Source organism: Dromiciops gliroides, chromosome 4 (genome assembly GCF_019393635.1).
Source record: "Dromiciops gliroides isolate mDroGli1 chromosome 4, mDroGli1.pri, whole genome shotgun sequence".
NCBI lineage: Eukaryota > Metazoa > Chordata > Mammalia > Microbiotheria > Microbiotheriidae > Dromiciops > Dromiciops gliroides.
The window spans coordinates 156,395,497-156,420,516 of record NC_057864.1 but is presented as its reverse complement, the minus strand read 5'-3'; the positions used below and the strand labels follow the sequence as shown (position 1 = coordinate 156,420,516).

Genomic DNA, 25,020 nt, shown 5'->3' with positions numbered 1-25,020 from the left:
CAAAATCCAGAAGGAATTAATAGAAAGGGAAATTTCCACTTGAAATAACTGAAGAGGGGTAGCTAGGTGGCGCAGTGGCTAGAGCACCGGCCCTGGATTCAGAAGGACCTGAGTTCAAATCCGGACTCAGACACTTGATACTTACTAGCTGTGTGACCCTGGGCAAGTCACTTAATCCCAATTGTCTCACCAAAAAAAAGGAAAAAAAAAGGAAATAACTGCAAAAGTCATCAAAGTCTGGAAGTCAATCTACCAAGACATAAATAGAATTACAAAATAATTTAAAGAAACAAAGAGTGATCTAAATAATCAGAGGTAAATTCATAGCTCAAGTTTGAACTATGCCAATATTTAACATTTTAATACCTAAATTAATTTAAAGATTTAGGTTATACCAATCAAATTACTATGAAGATCCTTTACAATGCTGATAAAATAATGGCTAAAAATATGGAGCCATAAAAAAGTCTTTAATTGAGTCTCAAGGCAAACAATGAAAAAAAGCATGAAGGACAAAGAAATGGAGCTCCCTGATCTCAAATTGGATTATAAAGTAATAATCATCAAAACTTTGTATTAGTGGTACGCAGGTGACCTAATAGATAGAGCACTGGACTAGGAATCAAGAAGACCTGAGTTCAGATACCACCTCTGGCATTCATTAGCAGTGTGACCTTGAGCAAGTCACTCAACATCTCTCAGCCTAATTTTCCTCAGCTATAAAATGGGAATAATAATAACACTTATCTCCCTGGATTATAGTAAGGATTAAATGAGATAATATTTATAAAGCTCTTTGCAGACAAAGAACTCTTTAAGTGCCTCAATGCACTCTATGAATACTAAGTATTATTTTTATTATTAAATTAGAAAAGTAGATAATTGAAACAAACTAGATAAGAATAAGAAGTAATTAAATGTGATAACTTAATGTTTGCTAAACCTGAGAACATAAATACTTGGGGAGGGACTTCCTACTTCACAAGAACTATTGGGAAAACTGGAAAGCAACTTAGCAAAAAATAGATTTAAACCAGCACCGTATGGCTTTGATATAGAACAATAATATCTGAATGGATATTAGACTTAAATATAAAAGACCACATAAAAATGGGGGAAGTGGATAGAGTTATCTTTCACAAATATGACTGGGGGGGAGGAGAGAAAGGAGATCACAGAAGATAAAATAGATACTTTTGATTACATGGAACTGAAACACTTTTTTCACACCATCAATATAGCTAGGATAAGAAGGGAAGTTGTTAACTGGAGGAAAAAAAATCCTTTTGTATCAAATGTCTGTGATAAAGGTTTGATATCCTATTTATATAAGGAATTTACACAGATTTGTAAGACCAACAGCCATTTCCCGATGAATGTGATCAAAGAATATGAGCAAATGGTTTTTTAAAGGATTGCAAACTACAATTACAAGAAAGATTTGTTTAAATCACCAAAAAGAGAAATGCAAATTCAAGGTTTCACCTCATAACCCTCAAATTGGCAAAAATGACAAAAGATGCAAGTAGTCAATTCTGGAGAAACTTATGGAAGACAGACCCAATAATATAAATTGATGCAGAGTGAAATAAACAGAGCCAAGAAAACAATATACATGACTACAGGGATATAAATTGTAAAAACAGCAAAATGAAAATTGGACACTGATTACCATGACCAAGCTTGGTCTGAAAGAAGAATTGAGAAAAATAGACTTCCTGCCTTCCTTTACTGCAGAGATGGGGAGCTATGGGTGTGAGAGATTATTTATACTGTCAGATATGTTCAATGTGTTGGTTGGTTTTGTTGAAGTCTCTTTTTTTTCATTTTCTCTTAATCTTTGTAATAAGTGAAGGTTCTTTGGACAAGGTACTTAGGGAGGCATACATTTGGAAATGAATATGATTTTTAAAAGACACAGTACAAGAGAAAGCATATAGGCCCTGGAATTAGAGGATCTGGGTTAAAATCTCACTTCTGATGCTTAAACTATGGGTATGACCTTGGATCAGTCACATGACTTCCCTGGACCTCATTTTCCTCATCCACAAAACTAAGGGGTTGGCCTCCAAAGGCCCTTCTAGCTCTCTATCTATGGCCCTATAAACCAATGCCAATTTTTAAAAAGAGAAGAGGGTAGATGCAAGAGACATTTCCAAAGTAGGAAACACAGGATTTTCAAATTTTTAAAAAAATGTGTGAAATGACTGAGAAAGGAGTTCAAGATAATACTTAAATTTTGTACAAGAGGGACTGGGAGGGACTGGTCCATTAGTGTTGACATGACAGAAATAGGGTATTAGAATCCTGGGCTTTGAGCCAGGAAGACCTAGGTTGAAATCCCTCCATCAGTTAGTCAATAAGCATTTTTATAAGTACCTACTATGTGCTGGACACTGTGTTAGGTGTTAGGGATACAGATACAAAGAAAGAAACAATCCCTGTGTGCAAGGAGTTTACATTTTAAGACCCTAATTTAGGAAGGCCAAGATCACCCATTGCATCCTGAGCCATTGCCAGTTTTATTTTTTACCTTTGTCTTGCCACTGGACTCAGATGAGAGTGAGGTTGATGATTTTGCAAGTCAAGACATCACCCTCATGATGTCATTGGTCTTTGAAAATGAAGGAAAAACAACATACATACATGACCCAACAAGTACACATACAAGTGTATATAAGATGAATATGAAGAGAATAAATAAAAAATAATTAACACAAGATAGTTTGGGAGAAAGGGCCCTAGTGGTTGAGGGGATCAAGGAAGGCTTCATTTAGGAAGTTGCATCTTTTTTTTTTTTTTTTTTTTTTTTTTAGCAGGGCAATGGGGGTTAAGTGACTTGCCCAGGGTCACACAGCTAGTAAGTGTCTGAGGCCGGATTTGAACTCAGGTACTCCTGAATTCAGGACCGGTGCTTTATCCACTGCGCCACCTAGCTGCCCCCAGGAAGTTGCATCTTGAAGGAAGAGAGGGTTTCCAGGAAATAGGGGGTGAGGAGAGAGTCCATTCCAGGCATGCAGGGCAGCCAGCACAAAAGCAAGAATCCTGAGACATTAACCTGCTCTCTGACCGTGGGCAAATTACTTAAGTTCTATGAACCTCAGTTTCCTTACTTGTAAAATGGGCACAATTATAGCACCTATCAACAGGACTATTAAAAGGACCAAATGAGATAACGTAAAGTGTGTGAAGTGTTTATATTACGGGTGTCGTTATTCATGAGGCTTTCCATTCTAGTGAAATATGGAAGGAGTGAAACTGAACATATGGGAGAAAGAGGAAGGAATTTTGAAGGAATTGGGGGCAGGGGACCTCAGGTGATAAGGTAGCATCTCCCTAATTGGGGAGTTTGGAGAAAAGGGGAGATTCTCTTTAGCCAGGGTCTTGTGGAGAGGAAAAGGAAGAGGAAAGCCAGTTTGAACATCCACATAATCTGCTTCCTGTTTCTTCTGCAGAGAAGTGCCTCCTCACCTCTCCCTATCCCCCCGCCCCCCCCAGACATATACACACCTCTCTACCACCTTCTGCCTTTTGTCTTTTTTCAGTGGTTCTCAGACTAACTGAATCCTCCCTTATGACATTACACTATCATTGGGTTGTGAGAGGGGATATTATTAGGATCAAATAAGACAATCTATCAAAAGCTTTGAAAACCTTAAAACCATATTAATGCTGGCTATTAGCTTATAATTATATAGCACTTTCAGACTTACAAAGTATTTTGCTCACAGCAACCTTATGAAGGGGGTAGATAAAGTATTATTATTGTTGTTTTGGAGGGCAGTTGGAATTAAATGACTTGCCCAGGGGTCACATAGCTAGTAAATGTCTGAGGTCATATTTGAACTCAAGTCTTCCTGACTCCAGGACCAGTGCTCTATTCATTGTACCACTTAGCTGCCCCATAAGGTATCATTGTTCCCATTTTACAGTTGGGAAGATCTGGAAAAAAAGGAATCCTTGGGTTCTAGTCCTGCCTCGGTCACATCCTGGTTGTATGAACTAGGACTTAACCTCTCAGCAGTCTAGGCTGGTGGTGTCAAACTCAAATAGAAATGAGCTCCTCTAAGCCATATATAAGGAACCCTGTGGGCTACATATTGACTTAGTTTTAAAATGTATTATTTAAGTTTTGAGGCATCAAGGCGGCCAAATGGTTAGAGCTCTAGGCTTGGCGTCAGGAAGACCTGAGTTCCAGTCCAACCTCAGATACTTACCAGCTGTGTGACCCTGGGCAGGTCACTTAACCTCTATTTGCCTCAAGCCACTGAAGAAGAAAATAGCAAACCACTCCAGTATTTTTGCCAAGAAAACCCCATGGACAGTATTGGTGTGTCCATAGCATCACAAAGAGCTGTACATGACTGAACAACACACAAATCTGTTTCATCGTATTTTTATTTATTTTGTTAAGTATTTCCCAAATGCATTTTTAACATGGTTCAGGGCACAATCTGGAGTGTTGTGGGCCTCACCTGCAACTGGCCGCATGTTTGCCACCCCTGCTATACACAACTCCAAGGCTAAAAGTCAGAGAGAAGTTGGTAGAGGAAGTTTTTTTACCTGGGAAGTTCCCTATCCCAATTGCAGGTTCTCTGTCTCTGTCTCTCTGTCTCACTCACAGTTAGCTCACGATGGTGAAGTTCTTAAGCAGCAATGCTAAGGGGTGAGCATTTCAGTGTGCTAGCTCCCCGTTTCAGCCCGCCTCCTTCCTGCTGAGCACTGTCACATGTAGACCCTGACCCTAGGAGAGACCAGCACACTTTTGTGTCTGAAAGTCATGGCTTTAACCCTCTGTCCTTTTCACCATTAAAGACCAATAATAAATAGACATTTATGTTGCCCTCTTCTAGTTTCCAAAGCTCAATACATACATTGCCTTGTCTGATCATCTTACCAAACACTGTGAAATCGGTATTATGAGTAGTAGAGTTCCCATTTTACAAATGAGAAGACTTAGGCTCAGAGAGGTTAAGGGCCTTTTCCTTGGTCACACAGCTAGGATTACAAACCAGGATTTAGGACCTCTGGGTCCAACATTCTATCTACCACAATTCACTCTCCTCCAAGCAAAAGTGTCATGAATGGTTAAGCCAAATATGAGATAAGAATATTCAGTTTTTAATTTTTTCTCCACCCTCCAATCTTCCCTTCACACCAAGAAGTTCGTAGTAGGGGGACTTGCCAAGGGGAATCAAGTTCCACCTTGTTGTCTGGTAGCCCCATGAAGTTCTGCTTGGGTGATTTGGGCAGCTAGGTGGCACAATGGATAGAGCACTGGCTCTGAAGTTGGGAGGACCTGAGTTCAAATCTCACCTACTAGCTGTGTGACCCTCGGCAAATCACTTAACCTCAATTGCCTTAAACATTCAGGGCCGTCTCCAGTTGTTCTGATGTATATCTTGCCACTGGACCCAGATGGCTCTGGAGGAGAGAGTGGGGTTGGTGACTTTGCGCAGCCCTTCCTCACTTAAATCCAATTCACTGCAAGTCATGACACCACCCTGATGTCATGGTCCTCTTTGATAATGAAGGACAAACAACAGCTGGGGCTCTAAGCTATTTGAGTTTTTAGTAAGCTCACAAAATAAAGATATTCCATGTGTAACTCCATGTACATACTAGCCTTCCTATCTTTGAGGTTCCCCCCCCCATCTCAGGCCTAGGGCATGGAAGGAGGCTGTGAGACACCATGAACCATACCAGAGACAGCAACAGGCCAGGAGTCAGGGCATTTAAACCTAGTAGATAGAGAGATGCTTCAGAGGCACCAAGTGGGTTAAGTGGTGTGGAGGTGTGGGAGATAGGTGACTCAGAGGAACTTGCCCCCAATACTGCTTTCCCCATTTACCCCAACTCTGGCTGACTTTGTTTTCCTCTTCTTCCACAGTTCCCCCAGAGGATCCTACAATTGATGGGGGGCCTGTCATCCTGCTCCGGGCAGGGACACCGTACAACTTGACATGCCGAGCTTGCAGTGCCAAACCTGCTGCCACGATTGTTTGGTTCCGGGATGGGACACAGCAGGAGGGGGCTATGACCACAACGGTGAGGTTCTAATCTTACCTTACCTAGCCTGAGTGCAAGGGTCACTTCATACCTGCCATGAACTTGGACTTGGTCTAATACATCTAGCCTGGGATCCAGAGTGGGCGGCTAAGTGGCACCATAGTGCACAAAGTGTCAAGCCTGAAGTCAGGAAGACTCATCTTCCTGAGTTCAAATCTTGCCTCAGGCACTTACTAGCTGAGTGATCCTGAGCAAGTCACTTAACCCTGTTTGCCTCAATTTCCCCACCTGTAAAAATGAGCTGGAGAAAGAAATGGCAAACCACTCCAGTCTCTTTGCCAAGAAAACCCCAAATGGGGTCACAAAGAGTTGGATATGACTGAGGGACTGAATAAAAAGGGATCCAGGGCATTCCTCTACCTGCATCTTGGTGTTCGTTTTGCGTTCCAAATTCTACCCCTCTCTCATTCCCTCCCTCCCCCCTCACCAAGGTTGCAAACAATCAGTATAGGTTATGCATGTGCAATTATGTAAAACATCAATCTTGGTCCTAGTCTCAACTTTCCTGCCCAACATGGGCATCATCCTGTCTCCCTGCCCCCATTAAAAAAAGAAAATTACTTGATCAAACCCCACCTCCTCCTCTCCTATCTCAGCTGGGGTCCTATCTCACTGCTCAATTGAGATTAAACAGTAAGCAAGTATTTACAGAACTCCTTTGTACCCTCTGTAGATGGCCTGTATCCTGTATTTCCAGGTTTATCCTATATTTTTCTACACTGAAGCCAAACTGGAAAAGTGTGTCTGACCATCACACATCTCTGGCATCCTTTGTGACTTTGTTCAGATCAATCCCTGTCAGGAAATGCCCGCCCCCTCTCTCTCCCTCTCCACATTTTCAATTCCTGTCCATCCTTTGAAACTCAATTCAAATGCCAACTCCTCCAGGAAGTCTTCCCTGATCCTGATCCCTCAGTAACATCAGATCCCTACGTAACCTCCTTCCCTCCCCCTCAAACTCCACACAATACCTTACATCTCTTTGATGTACTTACCATATAATAATGTATATTCGTATTATCTATAAATGGGTCCAATCCACCTACTAGACTGTAAATGTCTCAAGGGTAAGGGCCAAATATTATTTAATCTTTGCTTTTCCCTAGATCCTAGCACAATGCTCGGCACATAGTAGGTGCTTAATAAATGTTTGTTGAATGTGTGAATGCCCAGCACTGTGTTTAACACCATGAAGGGCTACATAATAAATAACACCATGCCTGCCCTCGAGGAGTCTCTTTGTGGAGCTAAGATATACATTCATGAAAAAACAAGTAACCGTATCAGACAGTGTACACTACAAACCAAATGAGCAGTACAGATTTTAAGGGCTGTAGTCGTTCCAAGGAAGGAGAGATCACTGTGGGGTGAGGGGGGGCAGCACGGAAGGCTTCGTGGAAGAGGAGAAACTTCATGCCAAAGAATCCTGGAGTTGAAGCCTAAGACCCTAGCAACAAAAGGGAGACAACTTTTCAGGGCTCCCTTCTCCCCGCAAAGCCTAGTTCATAATTTTTTGATTCCTAACTTGAGATGGGGTGAGTTAATCTTGTCTTACTTTGGTTTTTTTGCCTCTCTTCCCCACCCTCACTACTAGGAGGTGCTAAAAGATGGAAAGAGGGAGACCACAATCAGCCAGTTGCTCATCTACCCCACCGACTTGGACATTGGGCGTGTCTTCACCTGCCGAAGCACCAATGAAGCCATCCCTGGCGGGAAGGAGACCTCTATCGAGCTCAACGTGCATCGTGAGCCTGGGGACCTCCTGGGTCTGGGGGAGTGTGGAGGAGCAGGGCTGCTGCATATAGAAGAAGTAGAGTACGGTGGAAAAGGCTCCGGATTTAGAGTCAAAATAGGAGAGTTTCAATCGCTAGGCAGCTAGGTAGATAGAGTCTGCACTTGGCATTGGGGAGGCCCGAGTACAAATTGTCCCTCAGACGTTTCCTAGCTGTGTGACACAGAGCAAGTCATTTAACATTGACCTGTCTTAGTTTCCTCACCTATAAAATTGTCATCTCATAACATCTACTTCTAGGGTTGTTGTGAGAATCTATTGAGCTATCCAATTTAAAGCACTTTTCAAATCTTAAAATTCTTTATAGATTCTAACTTAGTCTACTTTTCCTCGTCCTTCCTCTTCCTCCTCCTTTTCTTCCTCTTCTTCTTCCTCTTCCTCTTCTTCCTCATCTTCCTCTCATTGTTCTTGTTCTTTTTCCTTGTTATTATAGTTATTATTATTATTACCTGTGTGACCTTAAACAAATCACTTCTCTTGTAAAATGAGGGGTCTGGACTAGATAATCTCTAACCTTCATTTAGCTCTAAAAGCACATGATTTGGGAAAACAAAGGGTGGGGTGGGAGAAGTATGGCCCTATAAAATCATCTCTCCTGAGCATGCTGGGCAAAGGGGCTGCAATAAATAAGTGACCGCCCTACCTAGAATGACAGAATCTCAGAGCTGAAAGTTGCCGCAGAGGGCCTCAAGTTCAGCCCCTACCCAAGCAGATAACCTGTCTGCATCATTCTTTTTTTTTTTTTTTAGTGAGGCAATTGGGGTTAAGTGACTTGCCCAGGGTCACACAGCTAGTAGGTGTTAAGTGTCTGAGGCCGGATTTGAACTCAGGTACTCCTGACTCCAGAGCCGGTGCTTTATCCACTTCACCACCTAGCTACCCCTCATTCTTGGAAAGTGGTCATCTGGTCAGCGATTGAAAACTTCCAGTGAGGGGGAACTCCCTACCCCTGGAGGAGACCCATTCCACCTTTAGAATTCCCCCCTGGGGACAAAGAAAGAAGGGCAATGGTTTTGGGCCACTTTGGGAAACTGATCAGCCCTGAGATCTAAGGTAGGGGGATAGCTAGAGGAACTGGAACATATAGTGCTGTTTGAAGGAGTGACTATGCTTCTGATTGGAGCAACATCGCCGCCTTGTGACAGCTATGTGTAATTACATCCACAGAAGCATGCATTTAGAAACCTGCACTTTTTACAGTCATAGAATTTAGTAATGTGAGGCACTTTGGAAACCTTCTAGTCTAATCCATTTTATGGATGAGAACAATGAGGCCCAGAAATGTTCATTCAACTCAACTCAAATAACTTTCCCAGGGTAACCCAGGTAGCCAAGCTGGGATTTGAACCCATGTCTTCTAACCACAAATCCAGGGTTCCTTCTGCTTCATCCTATTCCTTCCAGACCCAATGACCATTTTATTGAGCATTTACTATCTTCAGCATGTGTCCTAAGAGCTAAAAAAATGTCTTATTTACATAAGACACGGTCTCTACCCTTGGGTGATTTATTTAATATTCCTAGGCCTGTTTCTTCATCTGTAAAATGAAGGCAGGGGGTGTGATATGTTGGACTAAATACCCCCTAAGTTCTTTCTACTTCTGAATTGATAGCTTTTTTCCTGTGGACTTTTAAGTCTCTATCTTTATTTTCAATCCCCTAAAGGACATGAGGGTAAGGAAGGTAATTTATTCAATGCAGTTGATAAATTCTGAACTTGAGTTCCTGATTTTCCCGTCCTGTGGGTCTGTCCTGGTGTGTGTGTTGGGGTGGGGGGGCAGGAAACAGGGGAAGTGGGGAGAAGAACAGGAAGGCTTTTCAAATTTGACTAGTCCTGACTTCCTTCCTCCACCCTATTATGCAGACCCACCCACTGTGACTCTGTCCATCCAACCCCAGACTGTGCAGGAAGGGGAGAGAGTTGTCTTCACCTGCCAGGCCACAGCCAACCCTGAAATCCAAGGCTACAGGTGATGGGAGAGGGAGAGGGACTGGGGAGGGCATTGAGTAAGAGGGAAGTGGGTTACGGAAAAGGGTAGGATACAGGTGGCCCTGAGGAGAGGACCATATTTTAGAGGGATATTGGAGATAAGGATTAGGGGTAGGAGGAGATGGGGAGGGGGCCTGTGGATAGAGACATGAGCAGAGAGGGATTGTAATGAACAGTCGGGGTGGCGGGAGGGTATGCTGTACAGGAATCTGATCCTCCTTTTCTCTTGTCGGCTAGGTGGGCCAAGGGTGGGATTCTGATTGAAGATGCTCACGAAAGCCGCTATGAGACAAAGGTTGATTACTCCTTTTTTACGGAGCCTGTGTCCTGTGAGGTCCACAATGATGTAGGCAGCACCAATGTCAGCACACTAGTGGATGTCCACTGTAAGTATCATTGGTTTGGGAACATAGGAATGGGCCAGGATAGGATTGCCAAGAAGCCTGAAGGCTAGTGGATCTTGGGCATGATTTGAACTCATTTCCTAAATAGAAATGGTCTTAGAAAAAGGAAGAAGATGGGGAGAAAGGAGCCCAACTCTATCTCCTTTCTGGCCCCTTCCCTCATTTCTCTCATCTCCCCTAGTGGGTTCAGGCTATTTGAGAGAATTAGGGACTGAGGAAAGATTTAAGGGAAGCTGAAAAACAATCGAATCAGGGGAGGAGAGTGAGTAGGACAAGAGAAATCAAGATAGTTGGTGTGGGAATGGGGACCATGATGAAATGGGGACCATAACAAGCCTCTCCTTTCCACTTCAGTTGCCCCCCGGATTGTGGTTGACCCCAAACCCACAACCACAGACATCGGCTCTGATGTAACCATCACATGCGTGTGGGCAGGCAATCCTCCTCTCACCCTCACCTGGACCAAGAAGGACTCCAACATGGTAACCCCCCTTTCTGCTTATCCAGGAGACCCAAGGGTTGGGATGTATATGTTGAAAGTAGAGGGGCCCTATCATACATCTTAAACTTTGGACCAGGGTAGTGGGTTTTATATAGTGGATAGGGTGCTGGAGTCAGGAGGACCTGAGTTACAATCCCACCCCAGACACTTACTTATTAGCTGTGTGACAACGGGCAAGTCACTTGATCCCTCAAACTCATATGCAAACGGAGATAATAATAGCACCTATTTCACAGGGTTGTTTTTAAGGCTCGAATAAGTTAATGGATGCTTTGAAAAACTTGAAGAACTATATAAGTGTCAGCTATTATTGAAATATTTCCATGGAGCATGGAAGAGAACCTGAGAGAGTAGCTGGGCTCAGTCAAAGGCAACAGGAAGGACACAGTGATTAGTGCCAGTGAGAGAAGGGTATGGGGAAGGTCTGGACTGGGGCATGTCCTGGATGCCTCATCTCAGGATGATGAAAATGCTAGGGTCTTAAAAGAACAAAAATGAATACTGATTGGTTCTTTGGGGGGAAGATGAAAATAATTGGTGTGCTTCACCTTGGAGAAAGAACAAAAAATCATATTTGAGAAATTGAATCTAAATTGCAGCAGGGGGGATTTTGGTCAGATAGAAGGAAGAGCAGCCTCTTGCCTGATTGGGTCAGGAAGCCCTGGTGTGGGCAACTGCAGGAGGCTAGGAATTTATCTCAACTAAAAGAAAGAGGATTGTTCCCTCTCAAAGTACTTAACTGGAGTGGCAGAGGGAGAGAGGGAGGGGGAGAGAGAGACAGACAGACACACAGACACACAGACAGACACACAGAGACAGAGACACAGAAACAGAGACATACAGAGAGAGACACACAAAGAGAGAGAGACATAGAGACAGAAACAAATACAGAGACAGAGACAGAAAGAAAAACAGAGACAGACAGACAGAGAGATAGAGAGAGAGAATGAGAGCTGGTGGTCTCTAGGGTCTCCCTCCAGCTCTGGGATTCACCAGTTCCCTTTCCTACTTTCCCTCTAATGCCATCTGGAGCCTTGAATTGCTCAAGGAAACCAGGCCTCCTGGCTCTACTCCTTAGGCTGCTCTCTCTGACCAGGTCCTAAGCAACAGCAACCAACTTTACCTGAAGTCAGTAACCCAGGCAGATGCGGGCATCTATACATGCAGGGCCATCGTGCCTCGGATCGGTGTGGCTGAGCGAGAGGTGGCACTGTTTGTAAATGGTGAGCTGAGTGTGGGGTAAGAGGTGGACTTGTGGGGGGTTGGGGGGCTGAGGCACAAAGAGGGCAGAGGCATCACTTGGTCCTTGTCTCTCTATCTCCCAGGGCCCCCCATCATCTCTAGCGAGGCTGTGCAATATGCTGTCCGTGGGGACGGGGGCAAAGTGGAATGTTTCATTGGGAGCACCCCACCCCCTGACAGAATTGTGAGTACTGGGGTGACTGGTTGGGACCTTCCACCAGGGGAGAGAGGCTTGTCTCAACATTCAATCTATTCCTTACCCTTCCATGACTCTTCTTCCTTTCCCAATTTCTTCCTTTCTGCCCCTTTCTGTTTTTCCTTTTTCGACTCTTTTCTTTTCTTTGTTTTTGCCCGAATATTTTCCATCTCTTTTCATTCTTACCTCTTCCTCCCTTGTCCCTTTTCTCTTTTTTTCTCTTGCCCCCTTTTTACCTCCTCTCCTGCCTTTCTTTCTACACTATTTTCTACCTCGACCAGCCCTCTTCTGCTTTCCCCATGCCCCTCCCCCTCACTCTGAGCCATTAATTCCTTCCGTGACCATTAACCGTCAAACCCCTCATCACATTTAATGACCATTTGGCTAACTCCAGGGCTGCACAGGGACACTTCATTACCACGGCAGCCTGGGCTGTAGGAATGATAGGCTCCCAGGGGGATGTTCCTTTGCACATCCGGGAGGATTTATCCCTGGAAAAGAGCCAGATCCCAGCAGTTAACATAACCCCAATCCTGGTCTCCCGGGGGTGGAGGAGGTGATTCTGGGCTAGACCTCCCAGCTAGGGAGCACGAGTGTGGTGGTATTAGAGGCTAATGCTCTTGGACTGACCTGTTCTTGTAATATGTTGATGGGTCTTTAATAGCAGCTCAGTCTAGCTGTTTAAATTTTAAGTTGGGGGTTAAGGTAGAAATTAGGGGTAAAGTTAATTATATAGTTAAAATTGGGGTTGGCATTAGGTTAAGGCTATGTTTGAAGTTATGGTTAATTGGGTTAAGGTTAGTGTTGGGTCAAGGTTAAAGTTAGGTTTAATTGGTTGGGTTAATGTTGAGGCAAAGATTACTAGAGTAAAGATTGTTGCTGGTTTGTGGTAAAGGTTAATGCTAAGTGGGATGGCTAAGTGGCCCAGTGGATAGAGTGCCAGGCCCGGAGTCAGGGAGACCTGAGTTCAAATCTGGATTTAGACACTTATTAGTTGTGTGACCCTGGGCAAGTCACTTAACCCTATTTGCCTCAGTTTCCTCATCTGTAAAATGAACTGGAGAAGGAAATGGCAAATCATTCCAGTGTCTCTGCCAAGAAAACCCCAAAAGAGGTCACAGAGCCAGACACAACTGAAAAGGACTAAGCAACAATAATGCTAAGTGTAAGGCTGCGATTCCTTTTAGGATCAGTGTGGGATTATAGTTAGTTGCAGGATTACATTGCATTTGAATTGGGGTTAAATATTGTAGCTCTTAAATAGAATTGGGATTCAGGGGGTGAGGATATAAAGCAAAAAAGCCTTGGGTATACACCTGCTACTCCTTGACTTCTGTCCTCCTTCTCACCTTCCTAGGCTTGGGCCTGGAAGGAGAACTTCCTGGAGGTGGGCACCCTGGAGAGGTACACCGTGGAGAGGACCAACTCGGGCAGTGGGGTACTTTCCACCCTGACCATCAACAATGTAATGGAGGCTGACTTCCAGACCCACTACAACTGCACAGCCTGGAATAGTTTTGGGCCAGGCACAGCCATCATCACACTAGAGGAGAAAGGTAGGAAGAAAGAAGAAAAGGGAAAGGCCAGGGAGGGGAGGGTGGAGAGGTGTTGGCAGGACACAGGCATTTCTCTCCAGAAGCAGAACATATAGCAGGTTTCAATCACCATCCTCCTCTATCCTGAGCTGCAACAGGAGGGACAGAATGATTAGTGCCAGTAGAAGGAGGGTATGGGGAAGTCTGGACTGGGGAATGTCCTGTGTACCTTATCTTAGACTAAATGAAAATGCAGATGTTTTGGAAGAACAAAAATAAATGCTAATTGGTTCTTCGGGGGAAGATGAAAATAATTGGTCAGAACCCTGAACTATATTTTTTAAATCAGGATAAGTAAGGGAGGCAAGATTCTGAAGGGGAAAGTGCTTAGCATAGTATCTACCACATAGTAGATGCTTAATAAATGTCTATTGATTGATTGAATGAAAAGGCCCTACCTTTGCCCTCCAATATATCCTCTTTGCAAAATCAGAGTTTCAATGCTAGAAGAGATGTCAGTGACCATGATGCCCAACACTGTCCCAAATTCCTTCTACTACACATCCCACAAAAGGTCATCCAGCCTCCAACGGATGGTATCATTCAAAGATGTTCAGTATTGCTCAAAGATGCCCAACAATGGGGTAGCTAGGTGGCACTGTGGATAGGGCACTGGCTCTAGAGTCAGGAGGACCTGAGTTCAAATCCAGCCTCAGACACTTGACACTTACTAGCTGTGTGACCCTGGGCAAGTCACGTAACTCCAAATGCCTCACAAAAAAAGATGCCCAACAAGGAGGAACTTGCTATTTCCCAAAACACTTTGGAAGAACTAATTGTTAATAATTTTTTATTTACATCAAGCTGAAAAATCTGCCTTTTGGTAACTTCTACCCACTGCTCCTAGTTCTTTCTGTTGTCTGGACCCAATGGAGCCAATCTAATCCCTTTCTCATATTACAGACATTTGAAGACGGCTATCATGTCCTTCTCTACATGAAAGGACCCCAGGTCCTCCAACCTACCTTCACATGGCACAAACCCAAGTCCCCTCTCTGTCATGGTGACAGCCCTCTCAAAGAGCTTTAATATCATAGGACAAATAGAGGGAAGCTTACTTATGGGAAGCTTACAACCTGATGAAGACTTGTTCTCTGACTCCAGGATCTCTTATTGTGATAGAGAAAATAGCACTCTCCCACCTGGAAAGTCAATTTGAGATCACATGAAGGGACACATTGACAAGGGCACTTAAAAATGCCTATGCAGGGGCAGCTAGGTGGCACAGTGGATAAAGTACTGGCCCTGGATTCAGGAGGACTTGAGTTCAAATCCAGCCTCAGACACTTGACACTAGCTATGTGACCCTGGGCAAGTCACTTAACCTTCATTGTCCCACAAAAACAAAAATAAAACAAAACAAAACAAAAACAAAAACAAACAAAAAAACCACAAAAAATGCCTATGCAGGAAAGTCCAGGTGTGAGCAATGAAGAGGGCTGCATCAGGAAAAGCTTTTGGAACAAAAAGGACCATTAGATAAGGTGTGAAAGGAAATGCAATTCCTAGGAAAAGTAAGAGTGAGTGAGACAAAGTTTCTAGATCCATTCAGCAGACCTGGAGTGAAGCTGCAGCTATTGGCTAATGACCCATAGGAGGTTAGACCCTAGGGCATTGGTTAGGGATCAGTCAGGCTACAAGCATTTATTAAGTGGTTACTACAGGGATGCTCAGTGCCCACATAGGAAAGAAATGGATAGACAAATAGATATGTGGCTGGCCTAAAAGAGAGTGGTCTGGCCTTGCTTGCAGATGAAGTGAGGGAATGGGATAAGTTAACTGACCCAAGGCCTAGAAACTATTACAAATGTCTGTTTGTTGGGAAGTTTTTTTTAAACCTATATTGAATTAAAATCTGTCTCTATGTGTTCTACATGTTACTTCTTCTTCTGCTTTTGAGGCAGAATCTAATCCCTATTCCACATGAGAGTCCTTCAGATACTTGAAGGTACCTGTTATATGCCCTGTAACTCTTCTTTTCTCCAGGCTAAATATCCCTTGTTCCTTTAGCCAATTCAATAAATATTTTTGAGCCCCTACTGAGAGGAAGGGGCTGTGATTGACAGAAATGAAGTGATTCCTTTCTTCAGAGAAGCTACATTCCACTATACTCTGGTAACCAAGTCCCTTGATAGAGAGAGTGTAAACTCCTTAAGGGCATCTAAACTTTGCATCTTCATCAGCACCTAGGACAGTGCTCTGCACACAATTCTGTTTGATTTGAGCCAATCTAACTCTAGCACCAAATCTTACTTAGTTTCATCTCTAATCATAATCCTAAAACCATACCAAGGCCCAACCCAGGTTTTAGCCTAATCCTAAACCCAGTCCCAACCTTTACTTTTCCGCTAAAACGAATCTTAATGTTAAATCTTAATATAAACCAGTGAGGTAAAACTGAAATAGAAATTAGTCTTTGCCCAGCATATGCTTATTGACTTAGAAAACCACAAAATAACTATTTACATTGCATTGTATTTTTATTTGTTGTGTTAAACATTTCCCAATTACATTTTTTTTCTCTTTCTCTTTCTTTTTCTTTTCTTTTTTTTTGTGGGGCAATGAGGGTTAAGTGACTTGCCCAAGGTTACACAGCTAGTAAGTGTCAAGTGTCTGAGGCTGGACTTGAACTCAGGTCCTCCTGAATCCAGGGCCGGTGCTTTATCCACTGTGCCACCTAGCTGCCCCCCAATTACATTTTAATCTGGTTTGGGCCTCACCTGAGAGTTTTGCCTGACTTGGGGGCCAGGGGCAAGTTTGACACCTTTGAAAACCCTATGCCACTTTTAAATTTAAACATAAACATAATTTGAAAGCTACTTGTGGTAACTCCCAAAATTCACTTAAGCCCAAATTGAGTCTTAAATTGAACTGTGACCCCAAATTTAACCCTAATTCTGATACCAGATTGAACACTTACTACAAATATAACCTTTAGCCTCACTCCCAAACTGAACCTTCTCCCCAAGTTTAGCTCTTGGTCCTCATTCCAAAATAAACCTTCACCCCCAAACTTAGCCCTTGACTCTCACCCCAGTATAACATCAACACCCCTCTACTTCTTCCATAGAAGTCCTTCCTGTGGGCATCATTGCAGGGGCTACAATCGGTGCAGGAATCCTCCTCATCGTCTTCTTCACTGCCCTTGTCTTCTTCCTCTACAGACGCCGCAAAGGAAGTAAGTATGGTTTCCAGGATAACAGGGTGTCCTCCCCTTAATCCCTACCCTGAAACCTCCTTACCAGGATTCTTCCCCCCTCTATTCCCTCTCCTATTGCCCCTTTCCTGGGAGTGGGGGTGGGAGTGAAGAGGGAAGAGAACTGACATGCCTAGCAGATGTCATGGACTGCTTTCAACCAATGCCAGTCTACCTTCCCTTTAACTCCAGGCCGAAAGGATGTGACTCTGAGAAAGCTGGACATCAAGGTGGAAACAGTGAACCGTGAGCCACTCACCCTACACCCTGACCGGGAGGATGACACTGCCAGTGTGTCCACAGCCACCAGAGTTATGAAGGCTATTTATTCGGTGAGGGACCCAGGACACAATTCCCTCAACCATTTCTTCTCCTAGCTCTTCTTTTATCTGAGCCTAGCCTTTGGGTTTCAAAACCACTGTGCCAAGGAAATTCTGCCCTGGACAGAGTTCCTAGAAAGGGCAGGTTTTTCCCTGGGAAAGGGCAGATAAGGCAGTCTCCCCTTCAGGCTGCTGCACATATGCCCCTTGGTACCCTGGGGGACATCTCACCCTCATTTTATGCCTTATTTAGAATTGTAGCTTTTTTAAAGCTGAAAAGATCTTAGGATTCATCTACTCGAACACCCTCCTTTTACAGGTAAGGAAACTAAGGCCCAGGGCAGAGACTTTGCCCAAGGTCATACTCTGAGTTGGGAGCAGACCAAGGACCAGGTCTCCTGACTTCCAATATTGGGCGTGTGCCACCACTTCATTAGCAGAAGGGGGCATGACCCTTTGCCTTTGACTACTTAACCTCTTATTCCATCTACTCTCCTGTCCCCATAGTCATTTAAGGATGATGTGGATCTGAAACAAGACCTTCGCTGCGACACTATTGACACCCGAGAAGAGTATGAGATGAAGGTCTGGAGTGGGAGTCCCGGAATTGGCAGGGTCAGGGCGGTGGGGATGGGGAGGTGGTGGAATGAGGGATATGAGGCAGATCTGTAGCTATCAGTTTTTGTGCCTAGGGGAAGCTGTGTGGGAAGTGATTCCAAATTCACTTTTAAAGACAAGTTCATTTGCAGCAGGGGGATGGGAGATGGGGACTCTAGGCCACATTGAAGGCACTCCAGTGGTCAGATCAGCCAGGGGCAAAAAGAATAAACCATTTGGGAGCTTTCTATTTTAACTAGCTATTTTGCTAACTCAGTTCTAAGCTAAGCTGTTTCCACACTGCTTAAGGAATATGTGAACTTAGCATCCTCTACATTTTGGCACCTGGGGACAGAGCCCCAGCCACCTTGCCCTAGTTGGACCTCTGAGGTGAGACATGGAGTAGGTCAGAGTCAGAGAAGAGTAGGCACTGGGAATATGGCCCAGATATGGCAGAAAGAGCTGGCCAGGCCAGAGGGATTGGGTCCCAAGCCTCAAGGGAAAGTTTCTCTCTAACTGTTCTCTCCCTCCCCATGTTCTAGGACCCCACCAATGGCTACTACAACGTCCGAGCACATGAAGACCGCCCCTCTTCCCGGGCTGTCCTCTACGCTGACTACCGCGCTCCAGGCCCTGCCCGCTTCGATGCCCGCCCCTCCTCTCGGCTCTCTCATGCCAGCGGCTATGCCCAACTCAGCACCTACACCAGGGGCCCCGCCCCCGACTATGGCCCCGAACCCCCTGCCCCTGGCCCTCCACCCCCAGGTGGTGGTGAACAAGCCAGCCAGCTCTCCTATGAGAACTATGAGAAATTTGGCCCCCACCCCTTCCCTGGGGCAGCCAACTACCCTACTTACCGGCTTGGCTACCCTCAGCCCCCTCCCCCGGGGTTGGAGCGGACCCCCTATGAGGCTTATGACCCCATAGGCAAGTACGCCACAGCCACTCGATTCTCCTACACATCCCAGCACTCAGACTATGGCCAGAGGTTCCAGCAAAGGATGCAGACTCATGTGTAGGGAGCCTGGGGTGGGTGTCTCTGCGGGGCAGAGGAGAAGGCTCTCTTGACTGTTCCCTGATATTCAGGGGCATTGCCATTTGCTTCCGTCTTGAACCTATCTTCCCCTCACCCTCAACCCCTTCCCCAGCTCTCCTCCCACTACTAGTGGGGGGAAGAACATGTGTCTGAAACACCCCCTATCCCAAGGATGGTGCTTCATACCCTGAACACTTGGGACTATCCTGTTCTCTCTCCTTGGGGAGATTTTTCTCTTCTGGCCCATCCCACTCCCTACTCCCACCCCCCCAGCATGGAGGCAGGGAGAGTAGGGGCTGGGGAAGCCACAGAGAGTTCAGTTTTGTTTGTGGTGTGTGTCTCTGTCTCTGTCTTTCTGCTCCCCCTGCCCCTCTTGTCTCCCTTGAAGTGGGGACCTTGCTTTGGAGGAATGGGGATGCTGAGCAGGAGTGGCCGTGCTGTGGGCTAGGGGGGCTCCTTCTCGGGTCCTTCGACAGGCAAACCACCAAACATGAGACTCAGGTCAGGAGCCCCTGGTTGGGCCCCCTGCCATTTGCCCTCACACCCTGAATTTGCCCTATCCCTATATGGAGTATGGACAAAGAAGCTCAAATCCTAGTTTGAGGGTGACCCTGGTTGCAAGTTCAAATACATCCAAGTTCAACCAGAGATCAAATACTCTTGCAGCTGCTTGCTGCTGCTGCTGCTTCTGTGTTCTGTCCCCTCCATAGGGAGTTAGCTTCCCTAGTATCTCCTCACCCAGCCCTGTTCCCTCCTTTAGAGAGACAGCTTGGTATGGTGGAAAGAATATTTGACCAGGAGTAATAAGGTGATGCTTAGGCCTGTTTCCACCAGCAAATCCTGGGCTTGCTTGGCAGAGCAGGCAATGATTCAAGGGACAATAGAAGAAACAGCAGAAACTCGGGTCTTAATTCACCAGCAAAGGGGAACAATGTGCTTTGGTGCAGTATCTAGAATTGGCACCAGAGGGAGCCCCAACCTCTCTGTCTTCCCACTACCACCCAACTCACCACCATCACCATCAGTCTCATCTCTCCCTAGCTATGCCCTACTTTGTCTTCGGGTGGGAAGGGGGGGGTGCAGAGGGACAGATCAAGGTAGTGTGGAGGGCAACCAAGAGCCAGTAGACTATTTTCATAAATTTCAGGAAGAAAAAAATAAACAACAGTAAAACTATCTCAAAAAAAAATTCTAAAGTGCCCTCCCAAACATAAGCCCCAGTAGAGTAGAGAGGGAGAAGAAAGCCAGAAGCCCAGATGGGCAAGAGTGGCCTCTGCTTCTCACCCAGGAATGGGCATTCTCCATCACACTTCCAGTCTCCAAGCACTTTGAATACTTATTTATTCAGGCAGTGGAACCTGTCAAGTGGTCTGACTCACAGACTGAGTGCCATAACCTGGTAAAGAGTGGCTAGGAAGACCTTTTCCTGAAGGATGACAACTGCCAGTGATATCCTCAGATAGGTTTTTCTGTTAAAGTGTCTTTTGTTTGTTTCTTCTGGCTCAGCCAGAACCTTTAGTCCACTTTCAGTGCCTTGAACATCAAACTTTTGTTGACCACCCTGTTGGTGGGAGCTGGGTGCCCCCAACTAATCCTCCTTGGAGGGGTGACTAGGAAGAGAGATTAATACCTAGGAATCACCACCAGGGGAAGAACATATGTTCCTTTGGGTGGTAGGATTCTAAAAAGTAACCTCATTCCCCATCCCATCTCCAGACCTTCTAAGTGTTCCAATTTCTCTATCTGGGACCTGTCCCTCAGTCTCCACCCTTTTAACCAAAGAGAATAGGAGCTGGGGGAGTAGGCTTAGATTCTGCTCAAGCCCCCACCCCTCCAAAAGAAATTAAAGGTAGGACTCATCATACTCTTTCTGGAGGGGAGAAGCAGCTGTGGAGCCTCTGGTCTATTTCCCAGAGATTATTTCCCAGAATGCACCATGCTCCTTTTTGGTGGTCACTGTTCATTAATCCTGTTCATGTTAACGAGCTACATGCTCATCAGCTACGCGCCATCAACACCCTTATGGATGGGTCTGTGGGATGACATTCACCCAACCTCTCCTGTGTAAGGACAGAGTTCTACTTCTGAAGTATGCCCTGGTTCCAAATATACAGGTTAATCAGTTAAAATCCAAGGGAGGTGCTTGGGGTAGGTCACATATTGGAGACATCTGATGAGTTCCAAACTTCTCCATCTAAGACATCTTTTGAAGTTGTTCATGGAGAAAGGTCTCTAGGAAAATTTCTTTAAGATATAGGTGTCTATAAACAAATCCAGCTGTCAATCATCTGGACTAAAGGAGGGAAAAAAATCCAGAGATTTTAGGTGATCTAAATTTTAAAGTAATCTGATTGGTTGGATTTTTTTTAAATGGAAAAACCAAAGGGTATACCTCTTTGGCTTAAGAGCGGCTGATGAAGACTTGCCAAAAATGTATATTTGCCTGTTTCCCTTCTTTCCAGGCTGAGTTCATGATGTTTTCTCTGCTCAACTCAAATGTTAGCCTCTTCCCCTATATTCCCTGATTCCTGGATATGTAATAGGAGGGGGGAGGCCCCAGGGAAGTGTGGGTAATTTGGTGGACTCTTGAAACCACTTGAAGAAGGTGGGGCCTGAGTCAATGGTGGGGACAGTTTGGGGGGAGGGGGTGTCAGAAACTAGACTGAAGCCCAGAAGTGACTTTCCTAGAGGGTTTTAGATGCATTTGCATTATCCAGCTCTAGGTTATTCATCTTACTATTTAGCCTGGGTAATTCTCCCTCCTCCTCCTTGAACATTCTATTCCTGTGTTGCTTTCACTTCCTCAAATGACTTTTTACTCTAAATATGGTCCTATGGGAGGGAAGGGAATTTGAAGTTCCCTCCCTGTACTTTAGCCCAGTTACTGAAAAGGGCCTTTGAAACCTAAGTCCTTCATCAGCTCTTCTCCATCCTTGGGGAAGGTGTGATCCATGTAGGCAGCAAGTTTGGAAAGGAGCTAAATAGCTCTTTGAGATTATATATACGTGTATATGTATATGTATGTACCTGTGTATACATATATATGTTTATATGAGATATGATACCATCTGTCCCTGGTGTGGAGTAGAAAACTGACAATAGGCAAAGAGGTCAGTAGAAAAGTCCAATAAGCATTCTATCTCCCCTTTGAGTTTTCACTGTGAGGCTTCATCTTTTGGTTTGAAATGGTGAAATGAATTTCTAGAACATCAGGCCACTCATATTCACACGCATAAATAGAAACACATTCCAAACCTCAAAACAAAATTAATTTTGGATTATCCATTTGTTTTTGGATCAACCCATACGGCTTTATTTCTCTACTCGATGTTTAAGGGTTGATTATTGCAAAGACATCTGTAAACAAAATCATCTCAGGAAAGGATGGTACCTGTTTTCTGGAGATTAATAATTTGAGGACAGAAAAAGGAATTAGAAGTCCTCATATCCTGGAGGGATGACAGCTCCCTCATAAGTAATAGGTATGGCCCTTAGAATGACCTACTGTGTGCCAAAGTATCTAACTCTGAGGTCTGGGACCTGTTCTGGTCTGCTTTTGGGAAGATGAAGTAAAGACCTCTTTATTAGAGAAGATATAAACAGAAAATAGGAGAAGAGTTGATAATAGGAGGAGAAAATTGGCAGCAGGAGGTAAGGGAACTTTACAACTTTTGTACAATCTTAGATCTTGAAGAGACCATTTCACTTGTGCTTTGGGTAGGGGTGGGATGTCTTTGGACAAGCACCCTCTCCCAATTTGGGTAAGGGAGAGAGAAGGTGCTTTATCCCATCATACTATTATTCTGTGTGGAGTTCAACTTTAGCCATGGCCTCCGTTATCCATGGTAGACCTTGTGACATCTTGAATCTTGCACCCCCTTAAATCTCCCTAGCAAATCCATGGGTGGATTTGATCTAAGTATAGGATAGGGGTGAGGAGATAAAGGCATGGTACATGTGATCTTTGGCTCACCATATTCCATTTTGGGGAGGAGAAAGGGAAGTTTAATCTGCCCATTCTCCTATTCTCAAGAAATATAACTGCGCTAAAGCCCAAATGAAGAATAACTTCTTTTCACAAAGATTTCTAGGGGAGTTTTCTTTATCTTGTTTCAATGGTTTGCATGGAGGGGAAAGCACAGTGGAGATTCCAGGGCACATTGTTCTGAGATCTCTTTTCCCCTAACCTCTGGACTCCCTGAAGTGGCAATTAGGCAGTCTTCCAATTTGCTTAATCCATGTAGACTTCTAAGGTGGGTCATTCAGGCTTAAAAGCTTCACTGTGGAGTTGAGTAATCTAGTTTGACATCCAAAAGACTCACATGACCTGGATGAGTCCTCATTTTGCCTGTTTTCTTCCACTCTCACTAGCCATTCTAATTCTTGGGTCCAGTTTCCTAGCTTATGAGCCTTCTAAGGGTGTCCTCCTCTCAGAAATGGAATGTCTCTCCTCCCCTTTGCTGTGCAACCTTGGACATCACCATGCCTCTCTGTGCCTCTGTTGGCCCTTCTGCTGTATAATGGAGGGAATTGCCTCGATGGTGTTTATAATGCCCCTTTCCCCATGAGCATTGGGGTAGGGATTATGAAGTATTGAAATGCACAGGTGTAATGTAATTTGAAAAGCTTTATTTTTGTTAAGAGGTGAGAAAAGAAATTTATCATCCCCTATCCTTCCCATTCCTTGCCTGCCTCCCCCACCCCATTGCCATAATGATGACTCCCACTCCTAAATATGTCTCAACAGTGTCCACTACAAGCCATTCCACCCTCTTAGCTTCCATTGGCCACAATTAGATTCCTTCTGATCAACTGGGTTGAACTTTGGGATTAACTGGGGATTGGTTGAACTGGGGTGGAAGGATTCCAGGATTGTTTTAAAGGGGGAGGGTGAGAAATCTTGCTTCCTTGCATCACTGTGAGCGAGCTCCAGGTCCTATCCCTGGAGAAATAATTGCTGCAGAGAAGTCACAGGCCATACTGGGCAGTCCTGGTACGAACCTGCCCTTAAAAATAATAATAACAGTAATAATAATAATCACCTGCATATAACTGGTAATCATTCTTTGCTCACCTCCTGACTTTTCTCTGGGCCCTCTCATTGGCTCTATTTCAGGAGGTGCTAATATGCTGTGGACCTCTGAATAGAATCAATGCACTGTGGACACTCCCCCGCCCCAACGCTTTACACATCTGGAGATTTTCTGATACCATACACCCAGAATTCACCTTCACCTAGAAAGGGGGCAGTCTATCTCTTGATACAATCTCATTAGCAATAGTGACCTGGAAGAGTTGGCCTCCAATCACACACAAAAAAGAGGATCAGAGCTACAGTTGCCATTTTTGTCTAAACCTCTATCAGGTTTGCATACTTGGTCCCTGACTCTAAAGTTGAAATTCATTCCCCCAGGTCCTCAGTGTTAAATGAATGGATCCATGATGATAATTAAGAAAAGAGAAAAAATATATTATTTTTGTTAGGACAAACCATCGTAGATTTTTAGCAATGTGTATCTGTGCATCCCTCACACCTTTTCCTATTCTGCCTTTTTCATTTTCCTTTTTTTTAAATATTATGTACTATATTTTTAGTCTTAAACACACTATATATTATATATATTTAATTTTTTATATATATAAATATAAATGTTAAAAAAAAAAAAGAAAAGTTGTGCCAAATTGTGTATTCTTTGTTGCATGTGGGAAAAGAGTTTCTGGGAAAGTCGTCTGGTTCTTCGTGAATCATTCTAGATTTAGGGGGTCTACAGTTTATCAAATGGAGATTCTAAAGGATAGTATTCCAGTACCCTGTACCTATATGTTATAGGCCATGGAGAAGGCTTGCTTTTTGTTTGTTTTTGCTTTTTAAAAAATTATTGATTTTATCCTATAGCAGTCTTGACATCCAAGGACCAAACTTTGTAATCATTAAGAGCCCAAGTAAAAACAGAATTAAATATTTTTCATTTCCAGGATACAACAGTAGTAGGAAGAGCCCTGGCTGTAGCATCCAAGGACCTGGGTTCAAATCTCACCACCAACAATAATAGCTTGCATTTATTTAGGGCTTTAAATTTT

The 25,020-nt window shown here is 44.2% G+C and overlaps 1 protein-coding gene across 1 annotated transcript in view; it reads left to right on the top strand.

The window, feature by feature from the left end:
- KIRREL1 (kirre like nephrin family adhesion molecule 1) overlaps nt 1-24,540 on the top strand; it is a 163,928-nt gene extending 139,388 nt beyond the window's left edge. Inside the window, exons 4-15 of the mRNA XM_043963055.1 lie at nt 5,891-6,048; nt 7,664-7,814; nt 9,726-9,831; nt 10,089-10,237; nt 10,610-10,737; nt 11,854-11,980; nt 12,083-12,183; nt 13,553-13,751; nt 16,861-16,968; nt 17,179-17,318; nt 17,814-17,891; nt 18,446-24,540. Coding sequence (XP_043818990.1) covers nt 5,891-6,048; nt 7,664-7,814; nt 9,726-9,831; nt 10,089-10,237; nt 10,610-10,737; nt 11,854-11,980; nt 12,083-12,183; nt 13,553-13,751; nt 16,861-16,968; nt 17,179-17,318; nt 17,814-17,891; nt 18,446-18,922 — 1,922 coding nt within the window. The 3' untranslated portion in view covers nt 18,923-24,540. The remainder of the gene's footprint in view (nt 1-5,890; nt 6,049-7,663; nt 7,815-9,725; nt 9,832-10,088; nt 10,238-10,609; nt 10,738-11,853; nt 11,981-12,082; nt 12,184-13,552; nt 13,752-16,860; nt 16,969-17,178; nt 17,319-17,813; nt 17,892-18,445) is intronic.
- Nucleotides 24,541-25,020: the final 480 nt, after the last annotated feature.